Here is a 17,238-nt window from a genome sequence, read left to right as displayed (position 1 = left end):
TACACAAATGTGATGTTTAGCCATACAATTTGATCTGCAAATTCTGCATGAAACAATAAACAAGTGACAACAAAGTCTTGGCTTTCATTTTATGAAGGGCGATATTTGGACTAGTTTATGAAAATGAAACTGAGAAGATTTTATGCAACTTCTGAACCAATGTTGAGAATTGATGATCTAAATGCATCACCATAGTAACAATGTTCGGGAGCTACCCATGTGTATACAACTCGCATATACAGCGAACGTACGAATCGGATTTTCTTTCAAGAATCTGTGGGTCTGTGTCATAATCTCATGATTCATGTAATGGAGTAAAATGCTAAAGCATGACATGAAAACAATTGATTATTTACCCCTGCCCTCAAAAACCCTACCACCCACGCTAAGAGCATCCAATGGGCGAGTGTATAAGGGGGTGTATGTTAAATATACACACTTTATTACCGAAATCATCTCCAATGACGAGATGTAAAAGGTTGTAAACATACATCACCACCATGAAGATGTAAAATAAAATGCACATTTGCATCTATTTTTACATCTTTCGCAGGCGGAACCCACCCGAGAAAAGAGAGGAAAAATTATACATCTTAGATTTACATCGTTTTCCATTAGAGCAAAAAACGTATTTACAAACCCCAGAAGTATAAAGGGAATGTAAAAGTAGCTTTACACCCCCGAAATTACACCCCCACCCCCCCACACCCACTGTGGATGCTTTAACAAACAATAAGGCCATCAGAATCCTTCAGGTATTACCATGATCTCAGATAATGTACTATTTCAACCCATTCTCCTGGCTTAGTATTACTGCCACTGGAGGAAGCTGCTATGTTAATGTGGCAAACATGAATATCACAAGTAACAGTTCGTAAGAGACGGTGCTTTTTTATCATTTTCGCAAGATTCTGAGGCCAACGATGACTACGATCTCATTGTTTGTTTTTTTATTTTCTTTTGTACTTTAAGACTATTCCACAGTGTCTAGGATTGGATTCTCTCATGCAACCGATATATCAACATAGACTTCGACATCTGAGGTTCCCTTTCCAAGGCAGCAATCATATCCTTGACAGATATAGTACGAGCCATCCTTGTTTGAGGCATGATAACTTGGTTCCTTCCAGATTTTCTAATTGGCCCTGTCCAAAAAAAAAAAAAAAATCAAAACAAATAAACAATTTTCGACTAACAAAGCACCAAATAGTAAGATATTGCCAGAGATAAATTCTTCAATAAACACCCTGCCAAAATAACCATGGTATACTTCTCCATCAAAGCTGTTGGTTGCAAGTAGAAATGTGATTGTAATACCAAAATATGGATTGTAAAACTGGATAGCGAAGGGGTATTTTCCCAACAAAAAAAAAAAAGAAAAGAAAAGGAAGAAAAGGCAAATTACGACAACAAATATATATATATATGATTTTTCGTAAACAAAAATTTGTAACAGTGCTTGCACCCTAATGGGCATTGCGAACAAAAATAAATTAAATGGGGCTGTATCATAAAAAAGTAACATGTCTAGGTAAAGCATTAGAAGGATGGTTATGTTCATCTAACCAAAATAAGGGTGCTACACCTGCCCTGTTTTAGCTTCAGAGAGTAACAAATGATTTACAAATTACATCTGGCAAGCCAATTTGTTATTCACTCCAAGAAATTGTATACAGAAGTTGAATTCTCAAATGAGACCAGCAATAATTATAAGAATCTGAGAACTAGTACATGGCACTTTGTAGTCTGATTGCATCAATATTCAGGTATAACATGTTAAGTGTAATTGAATATATACCAACTCAGCCAATTATATGAAATGAGAAGTTGTAGTATGTTACTCATGCCGATAAAATCTCTCCTACCATTAATCTCATAGAATAAATCGCGTTAGTTAATCCAATTTTCAAAGCACAACACCAAGGTGCCAACTACAGTGTCATATTCTTTACTACATTTGAATCTTTGTTTGGTAAGCAGTAATGATATCTAATGGTACTGACATACGACTACAAAATCATGATTTGACAAACGATCAGGCTTAATGATACTTACCAGCTCTAGCGACAGGAGCCGGACCACCCCTTTTCTCTGCTTCTTGACTGCCCTTCATGATCCTTCCAGTTGTTGATGTAGGTTTGTGGTTTACATCTTTACCTGGCTGGGACCCAGACGCCGCATCAATCTCACCTTCATGTTTTTGCCGGGCTTGTGCCATGAGTTGCCATTTTGAGAACATGTCGTCTCCCCCAACTGCAGCACGGGCAGCAACATTTGCTGCTGTTGTCCTCAGTTTGCCATCTGCCTCTATGTTTGTCTGTACCGAGCAGAAAGCCACAGAAGACTAAAAGCTCTATTCGTTTCAGAAGTGAAAAAATCAGAATGAGTGCAATCCTCATACCTTAAATGATTTAGGATGGCTTTCATCCTTCTCCTCGTCTCCATCGACTCCATTGTCAACCTCAGGCTGTATGCAGTCATGTTAAATAAGAGGAACTATTAACACACACATACACTTGTAGCTCACCCATATGGGCATTGTACAAATATAATATACAATGCTTAAATGACACTAACCTCATTAAGCCTCCGGATCTTTTCTGCCCCAGCCTGCTTTTTCTCCCATTCTTCCCTAGCTTTCTGATTGAGATCCATAATTTGTTGCCGAACATCAGAGTTAGTAATAGTGTGGTGTCTTGATTTCTCAGCATCAACCCGCTAGCACAAGGATATTCAATCAAAGTGAGGAGATATATAATGCAAGAGAATTCTTGTTCAGCAGGAGCGAAAAATAGAAACAAACAAACCTGCTTTGACAGTCGGATCAAATTATTTATTAGTCCCCTCATTCTTTCCTCCACACACTGAAGAGTTCAGTTGGCATGGAATAAGATAACATGTAAGTTTATCGCAATAACAAAGAACATGGTAGCTAGCACCTCACCAGTGACAAGCATCGCTCCACGTCATGGGTTACACTTTTCAGACCACATTTGACCACTGCCAAAAACACATGTATAAATACCAGATATCAATTTCTGTTTGATATTTCTTTTCATGACAGGAACAAAGTGTAAAAAATAAAACAATAAAATAAAAATAGAAAGATGGAATTTTAACACCTCTATGATAAATAGATAAGTAAAGAGTACTAACTAATTTCAGCTAATTTTTTCTGCAGTGGAGCCTTCTCCAAAATCAGCCTTTCCTCTTCTTTTTGCACAGATTTTCGAGAGGCTTCTGAAGCTCGACTATCCTCCTTGGGCCCCGGAAACAGCTGCTCTTCCTCTTCCTATTTTTATAAAAAATGTCAGTGGGTTCCGAACAAATTTACTACAAAGTTTCCACTCTTCACTTAATTAGCTAATACTCCAGAATAGGAATTGAAAATAACAAATACCATACCCTAAGATTAACTCCACTGACGGCAGTGACATCATTGAGTTGTTCAATATCCGAAAACGCCCCACTTACTTTTTGCTTCTTACTGAGGAGACCCAGGACATAAGAAAGTTATAAGGAAGAAGAGATTGAAATAATTAACAGACTGTGATGCAACAATATAAACTTATTTTACCTTGATTGCGGTGGTGAAGAACCAAGTGCTTCAAGCGGCTTCTTTCGGCCAATAGAAGGCTTTTTTGGAGGTGTTTTATTATTAATCCCACAAGGAGAGGTTCCAGAGCTTATCCGAGGGCCTAACTGGTATGAAACAAAGTAGAAAAGACATTAGTCATTAATAAAGTAAAAAAATAATCATATTCATGCCAAGTGAAAATTGACTTTCAAAGACAAATATATTGCAGGACAAAGTAAACTGGAAAAGGTAGATCCAACATGAAACTAGCTCATCCATTTATTTAAGTTACAGTTGAGAGGCACAACAAAACAATATAATGAGGAAACAAGGAGCATTGTTACTAATTAATGATCGAATGCACCTCCCAAACCTGTTATGTTTCATATCATCTTGTGAGTCATGAGAGTGGATATGAATTACAGGAGATAAAGATACAAAATGGATACCTCCTGTTTTACCATAATTGCAAAAGCGCACCACCATAGAAGTAGCCACTCTCATGTATGTAGTTCTATAATTAGTTCTCTATAGTGTACTTCTCTTCAGAAAACATAAGTAAAAACGTAGGAAGTCTCCATCGTGACCTCACAAATGCATATGTAAAAGAGAAGCAGAGATGAGTAGAATGAAATTACCGAGACACTAGGATTGACTTGCATCATGAAGGAAGGAGACACCGAACTTTGAGGCACTGTGATTGTAGACGACGAAGGCGATGATGAAACACCCATTCTAGAAGGCTGCTTCTCTAAGGACTCATCCATTGAAATTACAGATGATGCATTTCCCTGTTCAAGTACTCCAGCAGAAACCGAAGGCAATCCATGTGAACTAGGCAATGGAGGCTTGTGCTGCTGCTCAGCAGTCTGATCAATCAATTCCTGTTTGACATAAGCCATTGATGACACAGGACGGGAACTCTGCTCTTTATTTGAGGATTGTGAAGGATTAGGATTCTGTTGCAAAGTTGCATTAGTTGTAAAGTGAGTAAGAGATCCACCTTGCAGTCTACTAGGTTCATTCATAGAATTTTGCCTCTCCGTTTTGGACACACTCATGATGTTCGCTCCACGTGCTTCCCCACCTGACTGAGTAGAACCTATGCTTTGATGTTGTAGGACTTGTCTCAGTTGTGCATCAGAAGGCTGCGGTTTGACAGGCAATGCGCAAGTATTGACACTTGTCCCTGAAAATAGGTGACAAGTACCACCAGCGTTTCCATGCATAGGAACTGAGAAGCACTCCCTTTCTTGATTGGTAGCTACCACACTAGAGGAAGAAATTTGACTTACTTGCATTCCCTCAGAATCTGAGTGACATTCTGCTTCTGGCAATTTTCTAGCACTATTTTTAATGAGCGGATGGCTTGAATCAGTCTGTACCTGAACTGTTGAAGGGAGACTGTGTGATGGGTCAGTGGCAGAATTGGGACCTCTCAGATGAAGTGCAGATGAACGAGGGTTAGTCAACTGTGCAGCACCTGCACTAATAGATAGCATCCTTGGAGGTTGTTGCGGGACCGAGGCCTTAGGCAGTAACCGATGGTTAGGACTAGGCTGCAAGATTTTAATAAGCAGGTTTTCAGCTTGGTCCAGACATCAGCACATTATTAATTTAAAAGAGTATTGAATTCATTATATTCTTACCATTAGGGGCGCTTCCTTTACTGCCATTCTGAGCATCTCATCCCCAACAATACTTTTAAGTTCCCGGACAAAAGCATCTTTGAGGATTTGACGGCTCTAGAATAGCAAAAAAAGTGCACAGATTAGAAAAATTAACAAAACCCACAACATCTTCATATAAAATGTGTGTAGAATTCACCTTGAGTCTACCAAATAGAGTAGTAAGTTGCCTTCCTCTGTCTTTATTTAGTTGGGGCAATAAGAGGGGATATAACTGGTAAAATACTACTTGTCTGCTTTGATTCGAAGGGTTTCTTGGTTGCTCTGTGATCATTGATTGTTGACTGCTCATCTTCTGAAGCTTTAAGTACTGAGATTCGCTTTTGAGATTAGGTGCTATGCCGTGCTCCTCTGTTGAGCTTGGGTGTTTTTCAGAAATCAGCATTCCAGTTGTTTCAGGAATCTGGAGTGGCTTCTGTTCTGCCTGTCCTTCTTGAAGATCACCATGTGGTTGCTTCTGGGGTAAAGGAAAGTGATTGAGTACCTTTGAGGCATCATTTTTCTGTTGCATATTCTCAGCAATGGATCCCTGTTGCTTTGGTTCCATTTCATACAAATGCAGTTCTCGATGTTGTGCAATTTTTTGGTCTTGTTGAATTTGACCAGCTGTATTTTCATCCTGGCTAGCAATACTCAACTGCAGTAATGACTGACTAGAAGTATTATTGCTTCCTTGACACAAAACCGCTGCATCACATAGTTGCACACATCATGTATGATCGAGGATGTCTAGTTACGAACCCAAAGACAACTAGGGATTAAGGGCTTGACACTTAACAAACTTTCATACATTGGTGGGAAGTTACTTTTTTAAGGTAATTGAATATAGCCTCTGACAATGAATAAATAAAAGATACATTCATTTCAAACCTCTTCTGATAGCATATAATGCAAAATGAAGTAAAAAATACATGCTTATGGGCTTCACACTTTACCAGCTTTCATACATTGTTGGAATGTCACTCTTTATGGCTGAAATGAAAAATAGATCCTTTGACAAACAATGAATCAAAGATACGTTCATTTCAAAATACTTCTGGTATTTTAGGATCAATAATGCAAAATTGAGGAAAAATAGATGGTGATGATCACTTGTGATATTGTAGAATCAGTAATGGTGGGAGAGAAGGCAGATAAGTTGACGAAGAGCTATGAGTAGCCTTGAGTACAAATTTAGTTAGACTGAAAAATTTGTCCTTCACTAAGTGGTTTATGATACTCAAATGGCCACTTCTGTTAAAATATTGGCAGAATCTACGAGTTGCACAAACTGAACACGTGATTGATAATTTAGGATGTTAAGATAAGTTGGGGACTAATATGGGACACAAACCAAAATTCAGGGGGGATTGGAGATATTTATCATAATAGAAAAGAATGGAAGATAAGTACTCAAGTGATCAACCCAACTAGACAAAGGCATGAAAGATGAAAATGATCCATTTCAATTAAAAATCACTAAGAGAGGAAGAAAAAAAAAATAAATAAATAAAAAGAAAAATAATCAGCAAAGTAAAGATGGCAAGTTGTGACTACTTGCATACAGAATTAAGTGGTCTCCAAATTTTGGAATCTTTTCAAAAGAAATCGTGGAAGTGAATATTAACCAAATTTTTAGTGAAAACATGCTCAGCATGATTATGATAAACTATATACATATAAACACCAACCAACCAAAGCAACGCCTCACCTATATGTTCTAAAAAATATACATCAAAATCAAATTAAGTTATTGCATCCAGAGGCTTGTGCTTTCCCAAATTAAACAAATAAAAAACACCAAAGTTATGTAATTCCCAAAATTAATAGTTCTAACCAAGTTCCACAGAGTAATCTGCAATGGGTCTATGATTAATGTCAACTTAGTTATGTGAATCAAAAAAAGAAGGTTAAGAAGGATACCTGTGTCTGAATCAGACGGCTGGGAAGCAGACACATCTCCTTCTATGTCCTTATTCAGGGCAGCCTGGAAGGCTAACAAATCCGCCCCGGAATGCATGGTTTCATCCTTCGGACATTTTATTAAGAATGAGAATGTAATATTAGCTTGAGATACATCAGAGAGAGACAGAGACAGAGACAGAGATAGAGACAGAGAGAACCTCATCGTCTTCAAGGAGCTTCTTCACAACGGATGGATCCATTATGAGATATATATGTCAATGCCTTTGAGCCTTTGGCAGATTTATTTTCAACAGAGAGTCCCAGGATTTTATCTTTCTGGGAGAAAACTTAAAAGGATGATAAGATAAACCATCAATTCTGAAGTAACAAGTAGTAAATTACTAAAATTTAATTGCTCATACCAAACAAACTCATACTCAGAAGCAATAATTCAAACAGTAGGACACACAAAATTCACATACATCTTCATATAAAACCTATTGAAATATACATACATCAAGTATATTAAACTCGTATCCAGATAACATTGGAAAGCTTAAGAACATGATTAGAGAAATATACAAACAGGAGTGGGAAGTAATTGGCTCCATGAGGCAGGATTATTGATTGGCAAGTGGCGAGCCAGAGATAGAGCTAACCCAAATTTGCAACCATTTATCTTTCTACCTCCCTTCTTTTGTTTTATGGTTTGAGACAATAGCAAGATCTAATATTGCATAAATTAATTTAAAATTAAGAGAGCTAGAAAAGGGTGTGAGAAGGAGTATGAGGTAGAGAGAAAAAGGCAGAGGTGTAGCATGAGATAATTACAAAACCCTGGGATACGAGCGAGTTTCGAATTGCAAGGGGTTGCAACTACTATAAAAAATAAAATAAAAATGCAAGCTAGGTTTGCCACTGCAAGCGACTGGTACAATTTCTCTTTTATGATGGGGGCGGCGACTTTGTGGAGGTCGCTCTAGTAAGTCAAGCAAGACTCAAGGGATAACAGCTAGTTTTTATTTGAAATATACATGCTAAGAGTGTCACATCATTAACTTAATGATGGCAAGATGGAAAGTGGAAAATTCATGGAACTCCATAGTCCATCAACAGGCTGAGGTTGCAACTTCTTGCTCAGCTTCTATACAATTGTACGAAAGACCATTTTCATGAAGACTTTGGCTTTGTGGAGGATGCATATATGCCACTTTATCTTTTTCTCCTTTGGTTGTTTATTAATTATTATTGTGATATCCGACAACCCAAAGCTGCCCCCCAAAAGTCGTAATTCTAGTTAAAGTTTTGGTTCTTACTCTCCCTTGTGCATAACAATCAATATGAGACTCAACAAAGAAAACACAAAAAGCTAAACAAACCTATTTTGAAAACTGGGTGAGCACGAAACTTAACATAATTTCATCTTAAATCCATTTTGTACGAAGTTTAGTTTGGATGTTACTCTTATTAAGCCTGGTTCAACATGTAAAAACGCCAGTTTGCTTGATAAAAATTCATTTGATGAATAGACACACTCAGTCTCTTAACACCTTCAGATCCTCAAAATTACTACAAAGCATCAAGTTGTTCCTGTTCTTAATAAGATTATCCTCAAATGAAAATGAATTCACACCAGCACATTATTAGACATGTTGCTATCAACAAACAACAGGCCTCCACAGTCCCAAAAATTCAACATAGTTTATCTCATGCCTTTATAACATGAACGCTTTTATAACACGAAACCACTCAACTCAACTCATCTGTACAACCCAATTTACCAAACACCTTATCCAATATTATGCAACTTCTATCTAGCCCTCATCTAAGCTTTTAAGTGTCAATAAGCTTTCTCCTTACTTTCAATCTCTTAGAATCACAAATTCCCTTAAGCTCAAACTAATCAAACAGTAAGTACACCATAACATCAGATTTTAACTTCATAAAAATATTAAGGATATTTATGTTACCTTGCTGCTCGGGTGACCACAAGCCTTAACAGCGAAGCAAATCCTATTAGCTTCTACGAGCTCTCTGTCTCTGATTTAAAAGAAATTCTCTCGGCTCCTGTCAATGGATTTAACATGCGAACCAAAAACACATAAGGTTTAGTAAAACCCTGAACAAACTAAGAATGTAAAGAACACATAAAGTAATTTTGTTTATAAAAACTTACCCAAGAAACTTTTTCTTCTCCAACACGCAAACGGCTTTCTGTTTTGTGTGAGCCCTAAACTGACGCATTTGGAAGATCTTTTACTTCTCGGGTAGTAAATGAAAAGTGGGTTCAACTTGAACACAAAAATGGAGATGGGATTGGCTTTAACCACAGAAAGAATATGGTTTTCACAATTCTGGCACTGAATTCTTGAAAAACCTTAATCCCTTTGAGCCCTTTTCCACTCCCTGTCTTTCTCTTCCTCTTTCCCTGTGAGAGACCCAGAAAAGAAAATGAAAGAACCAGAAGAAGAACCAGAAGCTCAGCGCGGGGCAGCGAAGGTAAAAAGGCAAAGGCACTTGTATAATTGTATTTGTTTGTTTCAAAAAAATAAAAAGGTAAAAAGGTAAATGGCATCCAAATATAAAATTTTAGCGGCACCAACTTTTTTATTCCATCTTTTTTTAAGCGATTGCAATTTGCAAGGAGCCAACGGAGAAAATTGTGCCTTTATGCTACGGATTATATGCCAAAAGAAAACCCACCAGCTGATGGTATTTTTTATGTATAAAAAATGCGGTCATTAAAAGAAATCGTGGCTAAAACTCGGTGCAGAAAGCATGCTTTTTATAGAAAAGCCTTCCACATAAATAAAGAATCACAATTGACTAAAAAAAAATAAAAATAAAGAATCACATTTAATTACTTCCAAACTTTACAAACTAAATCATATGGTGCAGGCTAAAGCTTCAATGTTTGCTGTTACAAATATAATTCATGAAACTTGCATAAGGTAATGACTCTAAGCCTAGGATATTGTATCGAATGCCTACGATATTGTATTTAAGTCCAGAATTCTGTATTAAACTTGGTATTCTGATACAAGTACGTTGCTGAAAATCTGTTTTTCTGCATAAAAGTATTGATGACGAATCTATCTTTCTAATATGCATGGAACTCCTTTGTTATTTTTTAATGAAAACTCTATATTCTGCTGTATTATGAATGTGGAAGGAAATAGTTTATTGACCAAAATCTTGGTTGGGGGGTACTCTCGTTATTGATATTGTCTGCTGAATGATACTTCAGATCCGGTTTATCCTTTGAGACATTCATTTTTGCTAATCTCCTTGAAGAAGCCCGGCTTCATCATTTTCTAAGGAAAACAAACCAAACTTTGTTGCAGATGTTCTAGCATTGGTTATTCTGTCTAAGATTGTCGGGTTTGGAGTGCTTCCCCGCCTCCCTCCCTTGCCGGCTTTCAATTTCGACTAACCGGGCTTGGGGTTGTTGAGGGTTTTACTTATGTTGTAGGCACATCCCGGGTTGGGGACCTAGAGACGGAAGCAACGTAGTTTTGAGAGGAGCAGCTTTCCCCAATAACATGCAATCTAAAACATATAATCTGAAAAGGGCTGGCACAGCTATACAAGTGCTAAGGCCAGGAGATTTTCTGACCTAAGCAAAATCTGATTTATAAACTGTAACTGATGTCTGTGTATAACCACAACTTCATAATGATATGACCCGTAATTTAGAAAGCAATAAATTTGATTTGTGATTTAAGGCACTTTATATATGTTATATTCCTGAGAGTGACATACAATCTCTTCAAAATGAATGAACGTCAAAATAATGAGTGCACAATTTGATTTATTGTTTTAGCCGATGATGTAGGAAAACTAGCCTTCAAGAAATTCCTGGGACACCCTTATGTAGAACTTTTAAGATATGGGTCGTCCTTGTATTTGGAGAACAATGGAAGATCAAGAGCTTCCTCTGCAACTTTTCTGTCGTGATGAATCTTCTCTATCAAGCTCTGGAGGGATGAGAAATTGGCCTGTTTATTTCATAAACGAACATTAGGAACAAATAGATAGAAGGACAGGGAGGAGCAATTGGTATTTTCCAGAAAAGATTGATCAGTTTTGACTAATACCTCTGGCCGTATGTAGCCGACTATAATAAGACGCAGTTCCTCCCCATAGAAATCCTCATCAAAGTTATGAAGCAACCATGGCTCCTGCATTACAAACTAAATTCAACAAAAAGAAGAAAAATACTTGCAAATGCTACCTTATGTGGCTTGAAAGACAGACTCACTATAGTTTTTTCAGTGTTGTTGAAATAAGGATTCCAACCAATACTCATAACCATTTTAAAGACACCTCGTTTAGATAATCCAGCCCAACCAAAATATACTCCTGAGGGATGTTCTGAAAGAAGAGATCCATATCCTTCTGTGGATAAATTAGCTGTAGAAAAGATGTAGTGCACTTATAAGGGCAAAGAAATGAGGAAATGAAACAATTTAATTGAGCATAACAGGGAGAGAAACAACAAAACACAAGCAACAAACCAATAATTTCAAGCTCATTCAAGCAACGTAGGATCTAAGGAATGCAACTTGTATATAACCAATATCGGGTGCATTAAAAAATTGCCTACATATGAAATAAAACTAACTTGCATATATCATCTCAAACTAAGAACAACAGTCAACCATTGTTTCATCAGAAGACATGTACAGTTGAATGAAGATTCTAACTGGATAGGCCGACAGCAACACACCTGTAGGGATCCCAAGTACTTTTGAGCCCCGACCAAATCCCTTAACGACAGGACCACCAATGTGCCAAGGTTCTAGTGGTAAAGTATCCTTTATCCCTGCAACAACAGATCAATGGTGCTAATGAAAAGGGCTTGTGCAGAAGAAACTCTTCAAACATAGTTGAAACACAGACACAGGTACTGAGGTTTACAATCTTGGAAAGGAGGTAGGCCCCACTTTTCAGGTCGCAAATCAAGTAGAGAGTTGATCACCTCGTCCGCTAAAGTATAAAGGTGGGGCTGCTTTGGGATGGAGGGTACAGCAACCACCTCCATACCAGCAGCCCTTCCAGCTGTAACACCTGGTCTGACAAAACCAATACATAAACGTTCCAATAAAGAAATGCAAAGAAAAGTGACGTGACTTCTTAAACCATATACACATCATGATGCAGGAGCATCTGTTCGTTAGCCAATAAGAATAAATTTTGGCTATTTTAAATTAATAAGTTATTGTTTTATTTGTTCTTTGCCCTAGAACTCAATTATCTTCCTTCCAAATTCTATTCTATTGCTTTATCCTTCTATTCTCTGTGTTTTGGGACTGTTTAGGTCGCTGGACAGCAGCTTGTTGCTAATGCCCTGCATCACATCATTAGGCAGAAACACAGCATCTACTTATCAAAGAAAGAATGTTCATGAAGAAGAGCACATCAATTATTCATTTGCAGCTACTTGCCATCTAAATATGAAATTACTAATCTTAACTACAAGCATCACACACATGCAATGCATGTGTGTATTTTGATAGAAGGTGCATTAAGGAAAGAAAATTTAGAAATTGGGAGAGTATATAGTGGGTTTAATTGATTTATTAGCTTTAGTTTTTAAAATTAATACCAAACTTGTTCAGTATGAAAGAGTCATAATTGACATTTTTTTATTATTGGCCAAAAATGTAATATGACTTATATTCCAATACAGCATGTCCCAGCCTTATCAAAGTTAGTCTGGTTCGAGGAAAGTATCTGTAGCAAAAATCAGGGTGTTCAATTAGGTTCATTCTTCTATTGAAGACGTTTTAGATGTAATGTAAACAAGGGTAGTCTAAGAGAACATAAACGACAACCATAGCACTGAAAGGAGAATGTTCCCTGCAACAGTTTTTGCTCTGCATACTTTAATAGAAAAACAAATTCAAACCTGTAAAGAATCAGAGTATGGATACTTACAGAGAATCTTCAATCACAAGGCAGCTGGAAGGGTCGACATTAAGCCTTTTAGCAACTTCAAGGAATCTCCAATGCAAAATCAAATATTTCTAGTTTCAGAATACCATATAATCTAATCCTTGATATAAAAAAATTAAATAAATAAAAAAACACACTCTAATTCAAGCCCAAAACAACACATTTGTGCATCTCACATTTCCGGAGAAGGCTTCCCCAGTCTTACTTCATCACCACCAATGATGACAGAAAAGGATTCCTTCCAGCCTGCATATGAAATACAATAAGCAAAAAGTGCTTGATTGTATGATAAGAACGAATCATAATATCCTGAATGCATGTGGTACTTAAAATTTTCCATGTAAGATATAAGCAAATATGCTTCTGAAGAAGTATACCCTGATGGTAAGAAATTTTGGTTTCTATGTTTTCCCTTGGAGAGTTTGAAGCCAATGCCATTGGCACTCTATGACCACTCAAATGTTTAATTAACCGATTGGCACCTGGAAGTGCTTTGATGTTGCACCACCTAGAATGACAATTGTCAATAGCCAATTAACAGTTTTCCACTAAAGAACTGCCTGAACACATAACAGTGAGTGAGTGAGTTGTCCTCATTATTATCATATGGAAGCATCCTTAAAAACATATGATCTAAAACAAGCTCCGTTTAGTCCAAAAAGAAAATGATCCAACATCCAAAATCACTACCTATAGAAAAAGTACAAAAGAAACACATGTAACATAATTCTTTGAAATATTGACCACAACACCTATTATATATTCCTCATCTAAAAGCCAATAGTAAAAAAAACAGCCAAAACAAACATTTGGTAGTAGCATCAAAATGACTTTTTAACAGACATAAAAGCAAGTACATAAGTTAATTACTGATTGGAGAACATGGGGGCAATCTCTGAAAGCAATTCACTCGTTGTACAAGATAGCTCATAATCTTCAACAACAGCACTTGCAGCTTCAAGTGGTGTTTTTCCAACAATTTTTTTAATTTCCCGTCCATCCCACTGCTTTCCATACTTGCCCAAATAAACTCTTAAAACATCACTTACAATTCCATCTGTGATTAATTAAAATAATGAAGAAAAGGAGTTACTAACACCAGTAGAAAGCAAACAGCAACTACTAAGAATAAAATTCACATCCAAGTTCCAACACAGGAAGACCAAAGGAAGCATCAGCCCATTATCACAGAGCAAATAACATGAAGTTAAATGTAAAATTGAAAATGCTACTCAGACTGCGAACCTGTGTTAAGTAGTGTACCATCCAAATCAAGGATAACACAGGACACTAATTTCTTTAAAGGCTGTGCAGTTGACATCTTCCTAATCATGCATGAATCTCACAGTTGAGAATTACACTCCCATGGGTGAGAAATGTATCTGAAACAAAGACAGGTTTTTCAATCCAATGACTGAAATTTAATAACTGGTACTAATCAATTTAACCAAATCTCAAAGTCAAACAGAAATTGATCAACGAACTATTCAAAACAATAATTGACCTTTTTTCCCACCATACCTTAACCAAACACACACAACTCCATTGGTCAATCCTCTATGTTAAAACAGATGTTACTGAGTGTAACTATTGAAGATATCTAATTAAGAGCCAACTAAATTCATTTATACCATTCTTGCATACTAGCCTCTTGGCATGCCCTTTCTGCGTGCTCAAGGCTTTTTCTATTGCACTTAGATTTTATTTTAACAACAAAATTTGAATTTTACAGGTTTTACTTGTTTTGGTTTTAAACTTAAGGCAGAAGTCATACAAATCATCTTTTTCTTTGTAATGGGATCAGAATCTTATATTATATAGCCACATAATCAGTGACTTTCCGTTTAAATAGTGTTTACTATCAGTTATAACAAAAATAATAAAGTGTACGACTTGTGCTTCAATTTAAGATCAAAACAATTAAATCCTGTAAAATTCGATTTTTATTGTTAAATGTGCAATAGAAAAAGCCTTAATTCTAGTTAAAGTTTTGGTTCTTAACTCTCCCTAGTGCAACAGTCAATATGAGACTCAACCAAGAATACACAAAAGGCTAAACAAACCTATTTTGAAAACTGGGTGAGCATGAAACTTGCCATAATTTCATCTTAAATCCATTTTGTATGAAGTTTAGTTTGGATGTTACCGTTATTAAATCGGGTTCAATGGCCAATTTCCTTAAAACAAATTCATTTGATGAACAGACACACCCAGTCTCTAACATCTTCAGATCTTCAAATCTTCAAAATTACTACAAACATCAAGTCTTAATAAGAGTATCCCCAAATCCCAAATAAATTCTCACCAGCACACCCACTAGACATGTTGACTTATCCACAGACAACAGGCCTCCACAGCCCCAACAACCCAACATAGTTTATCTCATGCTTTTATAACACGAACTCAATCTGTACAACCCAATTACCAAACACCTTAACCGAAATTATGAATCCAACAGGGCAAAATTGAAGTAAAAACAAAAACAAAAACACATAAATTCCCTTAAGCTTAAACTGACATTTTGTCAAAATCAATACCCACATAAATTCCCTTGAGCTTAGATTTTAACTTCATCAAAACATTAAGGATATATATGTTACCTTGCTATTTGGGTGACCACAAGCTTTAACAGCGAAGCAAATCCTATTAGCTTCTACGAGCTCTCTGTCTCTGATTTATAAGAAATTCTCTCGACTCCTGTCAATGGGTTTAACATGCGAACCAAAAACACATCAAGTAAAACCCTGAACAAACTAAGAATGTAAAAAACACATCAAGTAATTCTTTTTATAAAAACTTACCCAAGAAACTTTTTCTTCTCCAATACGCAAATGGCGTTTCTGTTTTGTGTGAGCCCTAAACTGGTGCAATTGGAAGAGCTTTTACTTCACCACCGTTAGTAAATGACAAATGGGTTCAACTTGAAAACAAAAATGGAGATGGGCTTGGCTTTAATGGAGAAGTTGTGAAGTTTCACTTTTTTGGGGTACAAATTAAGTTTCAGTTTCGGGGTTCTGGCGGTTTTGGGGAAATTAGGTACAATCTTTGCACTTTTGAGGCTAATTTTGAACAACTTGACGAGTAATAACAGAAAGATTATGCTTTCACCCTTATTGCACTGAATAATGCAACGTGGCTCAGTCACAATCTAACACGTATCTCTGTTGTTAAAAAAATTAAAGTGAAAAATATATACACTTTAGAGAATTTAAAAATAATAATATTAAGTTGTGGTTGAATCACATCAGTAAATATAGATGACAACACTTCCGTAAGAAGAAGAACCAGAATCTCAGCGCGGGGCAGCTGAGTGATAGAACTGGACAAAACTATCTTATTATAAATTATATTGTATTCTATGCTGGCTTTACCTGGGAGTTACACGAATACGCTTCACCGTGGTATAGATATTATATAAGAAGCATGAGGTGGATGTTGGTTAAGTAGGAGGAGGCTTCAGAAGTTGGTGTTGGCATCATTTTACATGCAATCAAGCTTTAGCATGAGCTGTTGATTCTAAGGGACAATTGGCTAATAAGGTTGGAGTTCAGCTTATCATCAATTGCCGCACACCTCACCTCACCAATTAGATGTCAATAGTTGCCGCCTATGTGATACTATAAATAGAAGTCATTTGATTTAGGCATGCATAGTTTGCATAAGAAATAAGAGAGAAGAAGAAGAAAGAAAGAAAAAGAAATGGAGAAAGTAAAAGAGAAAGAAGGAAGAGAGAGAGAGAGAGAGAGAGAGAGAGAGAGAGAGAGAGAGAGAGAGAGAGAGAGAGAGAGAGAGAGAGAGAGAGAGAGAGAGGTGAAGAAATTATCGGAGGAAATTCTTGGGGATCAGGGTTAGGATATAAGTCACCAACAACACATACGAATATCGAATACCGAAATCTAGGACTAGTGCAAACTCACTTATATCTTAGCAAATTCATATCACAAATAAACTATTTCATTAATCATCAACAAACTCACATGAACAACAAGACTACTTGGTCTAAAAATAAACTAATTAATTATAAAATCACACATAAATAATAAAAAATATTATAAAACTACATAAATAAGAAAATAATAATATCTTATAAAATAACTAATTAAATGGTAAATATCTCCTGCATCGTAGCTG

The 17,238-nt window shown here is 36.5% G+C and overlaps 2 protein-coding genes across 5 annotated transcripts; both read right to left on the bottom strand.

Annotated features, from left to right (window-relative positions):
• Positions 349–10,060, bottom strand: LOC18772328 (transcription initiation factor TFIID subunit 4b). Of its 3 annotated transcripts, none has more exons than XM_020566088.1 (16): positions 9,326–10,054; positions 9,120–9,216; positions 7,368–7,496; positions 7,168–7,273; positions 5,405–5,952; positions 5,227–5,322; positions 4,216–5,136; positions 3,578–3,702; positions 3,406–3,487; positions 3,157–3,292; positions 2,945–3,000; positions 2,808–2,864; positions 2,578–2,718; positions 2,402–2,467; positions 2,056–2,317; positions 349–1,145 (listed from the first exon to the last, which is right to left on the bottom strand). In XM_020566088.1, the coding sequence occupies exons 3-16, from the start codon at positions 7,407–7,409 to the stop codon at positions 988–990; spliced, it is 2,796 nt and encodes a 931-aa protein (XP_020421677.1). In that variant the 5' UTR covers positions 7,410–7,496; positions 9,120–9,216; positions 9,326–10,054; the 3' UTR covers positions 349–987. The 3 variants fall into 3 exon arrangements, with proteins under 3 accessions (XP_020421677.1, XP_020421676.1, XP_020421678.1); XM_020566087.1 differs by having other exon boundaries at positions 7,368–7,485; XM_020566089.1 differs by lacking the exon at positions 5,227–5,322 and having other exon boundaries at positions 7,368–7,485; positions 9,326–10,060.
• Positions 10,735–16,266, bottom strand: LOC18772477 (bifunctional riboflavin kinase/FMN phosphatase). 2 transcript variants are annotated; one of them, XM_007205277.2, is made up of 12 exons: positions 15,909–16,233; positions 15,708–15,804; positions 14,353–14,489; positions 13,978–14,164; positions 13,485–13,615; positions 13,284–13,353; positions 13,090–13,155; positions 12,070–12,224; positions 11,879–11,974; positions 11,411–11,562; positions 11,247–11,330; positions 10,735–11,147 (listed from the first exon to the last, which is right to left on the bottom strand). In XM_007205277.2, exons 3-12 carry the CDS (start codon positions 14,438–14,440, stop codon positions 11,019–11,021), a joined length of 1,158 nt encoding a protein of 385 aa, XP_007205339.1. In that variant the 5' UTR covers positions 14,441–14,489; positions 15,708–15,804; positions 15,909–16,233; the 3' UTR covers positions 10,735–11,018. The 2 variants fall into 2 exon arrangements, with proteins under 2 accessions (XP_007205339.1, XP_020421680.1); XM_020566091.1 differs by lacking the exon at positions 10,735–11,147 and having other exon boundaries at positions 11,811–11,974; positions 15,909–16,266.

Source organism: Prunus persica, chromosome G6 (genome assembly GCF_000346465.2).
Source record: "Prunus persica cultivar Lovell chromosome G6, Prunus_persica_NCBIv2, whole genome shotgun sequence".
Taxonomy (NCBI): domain Eukaryota; kingdom Viridiplantae; phylum Streptophyta; class Magnoliopsida; order Rosales; family Rosaceae; genus Prunus; species Prunus persica.
The sequence above is the reverse complement of the archived record's forward strand: the minus strand, read 5'-3'. Positions and strand labels throughout refer to the sequence as shown.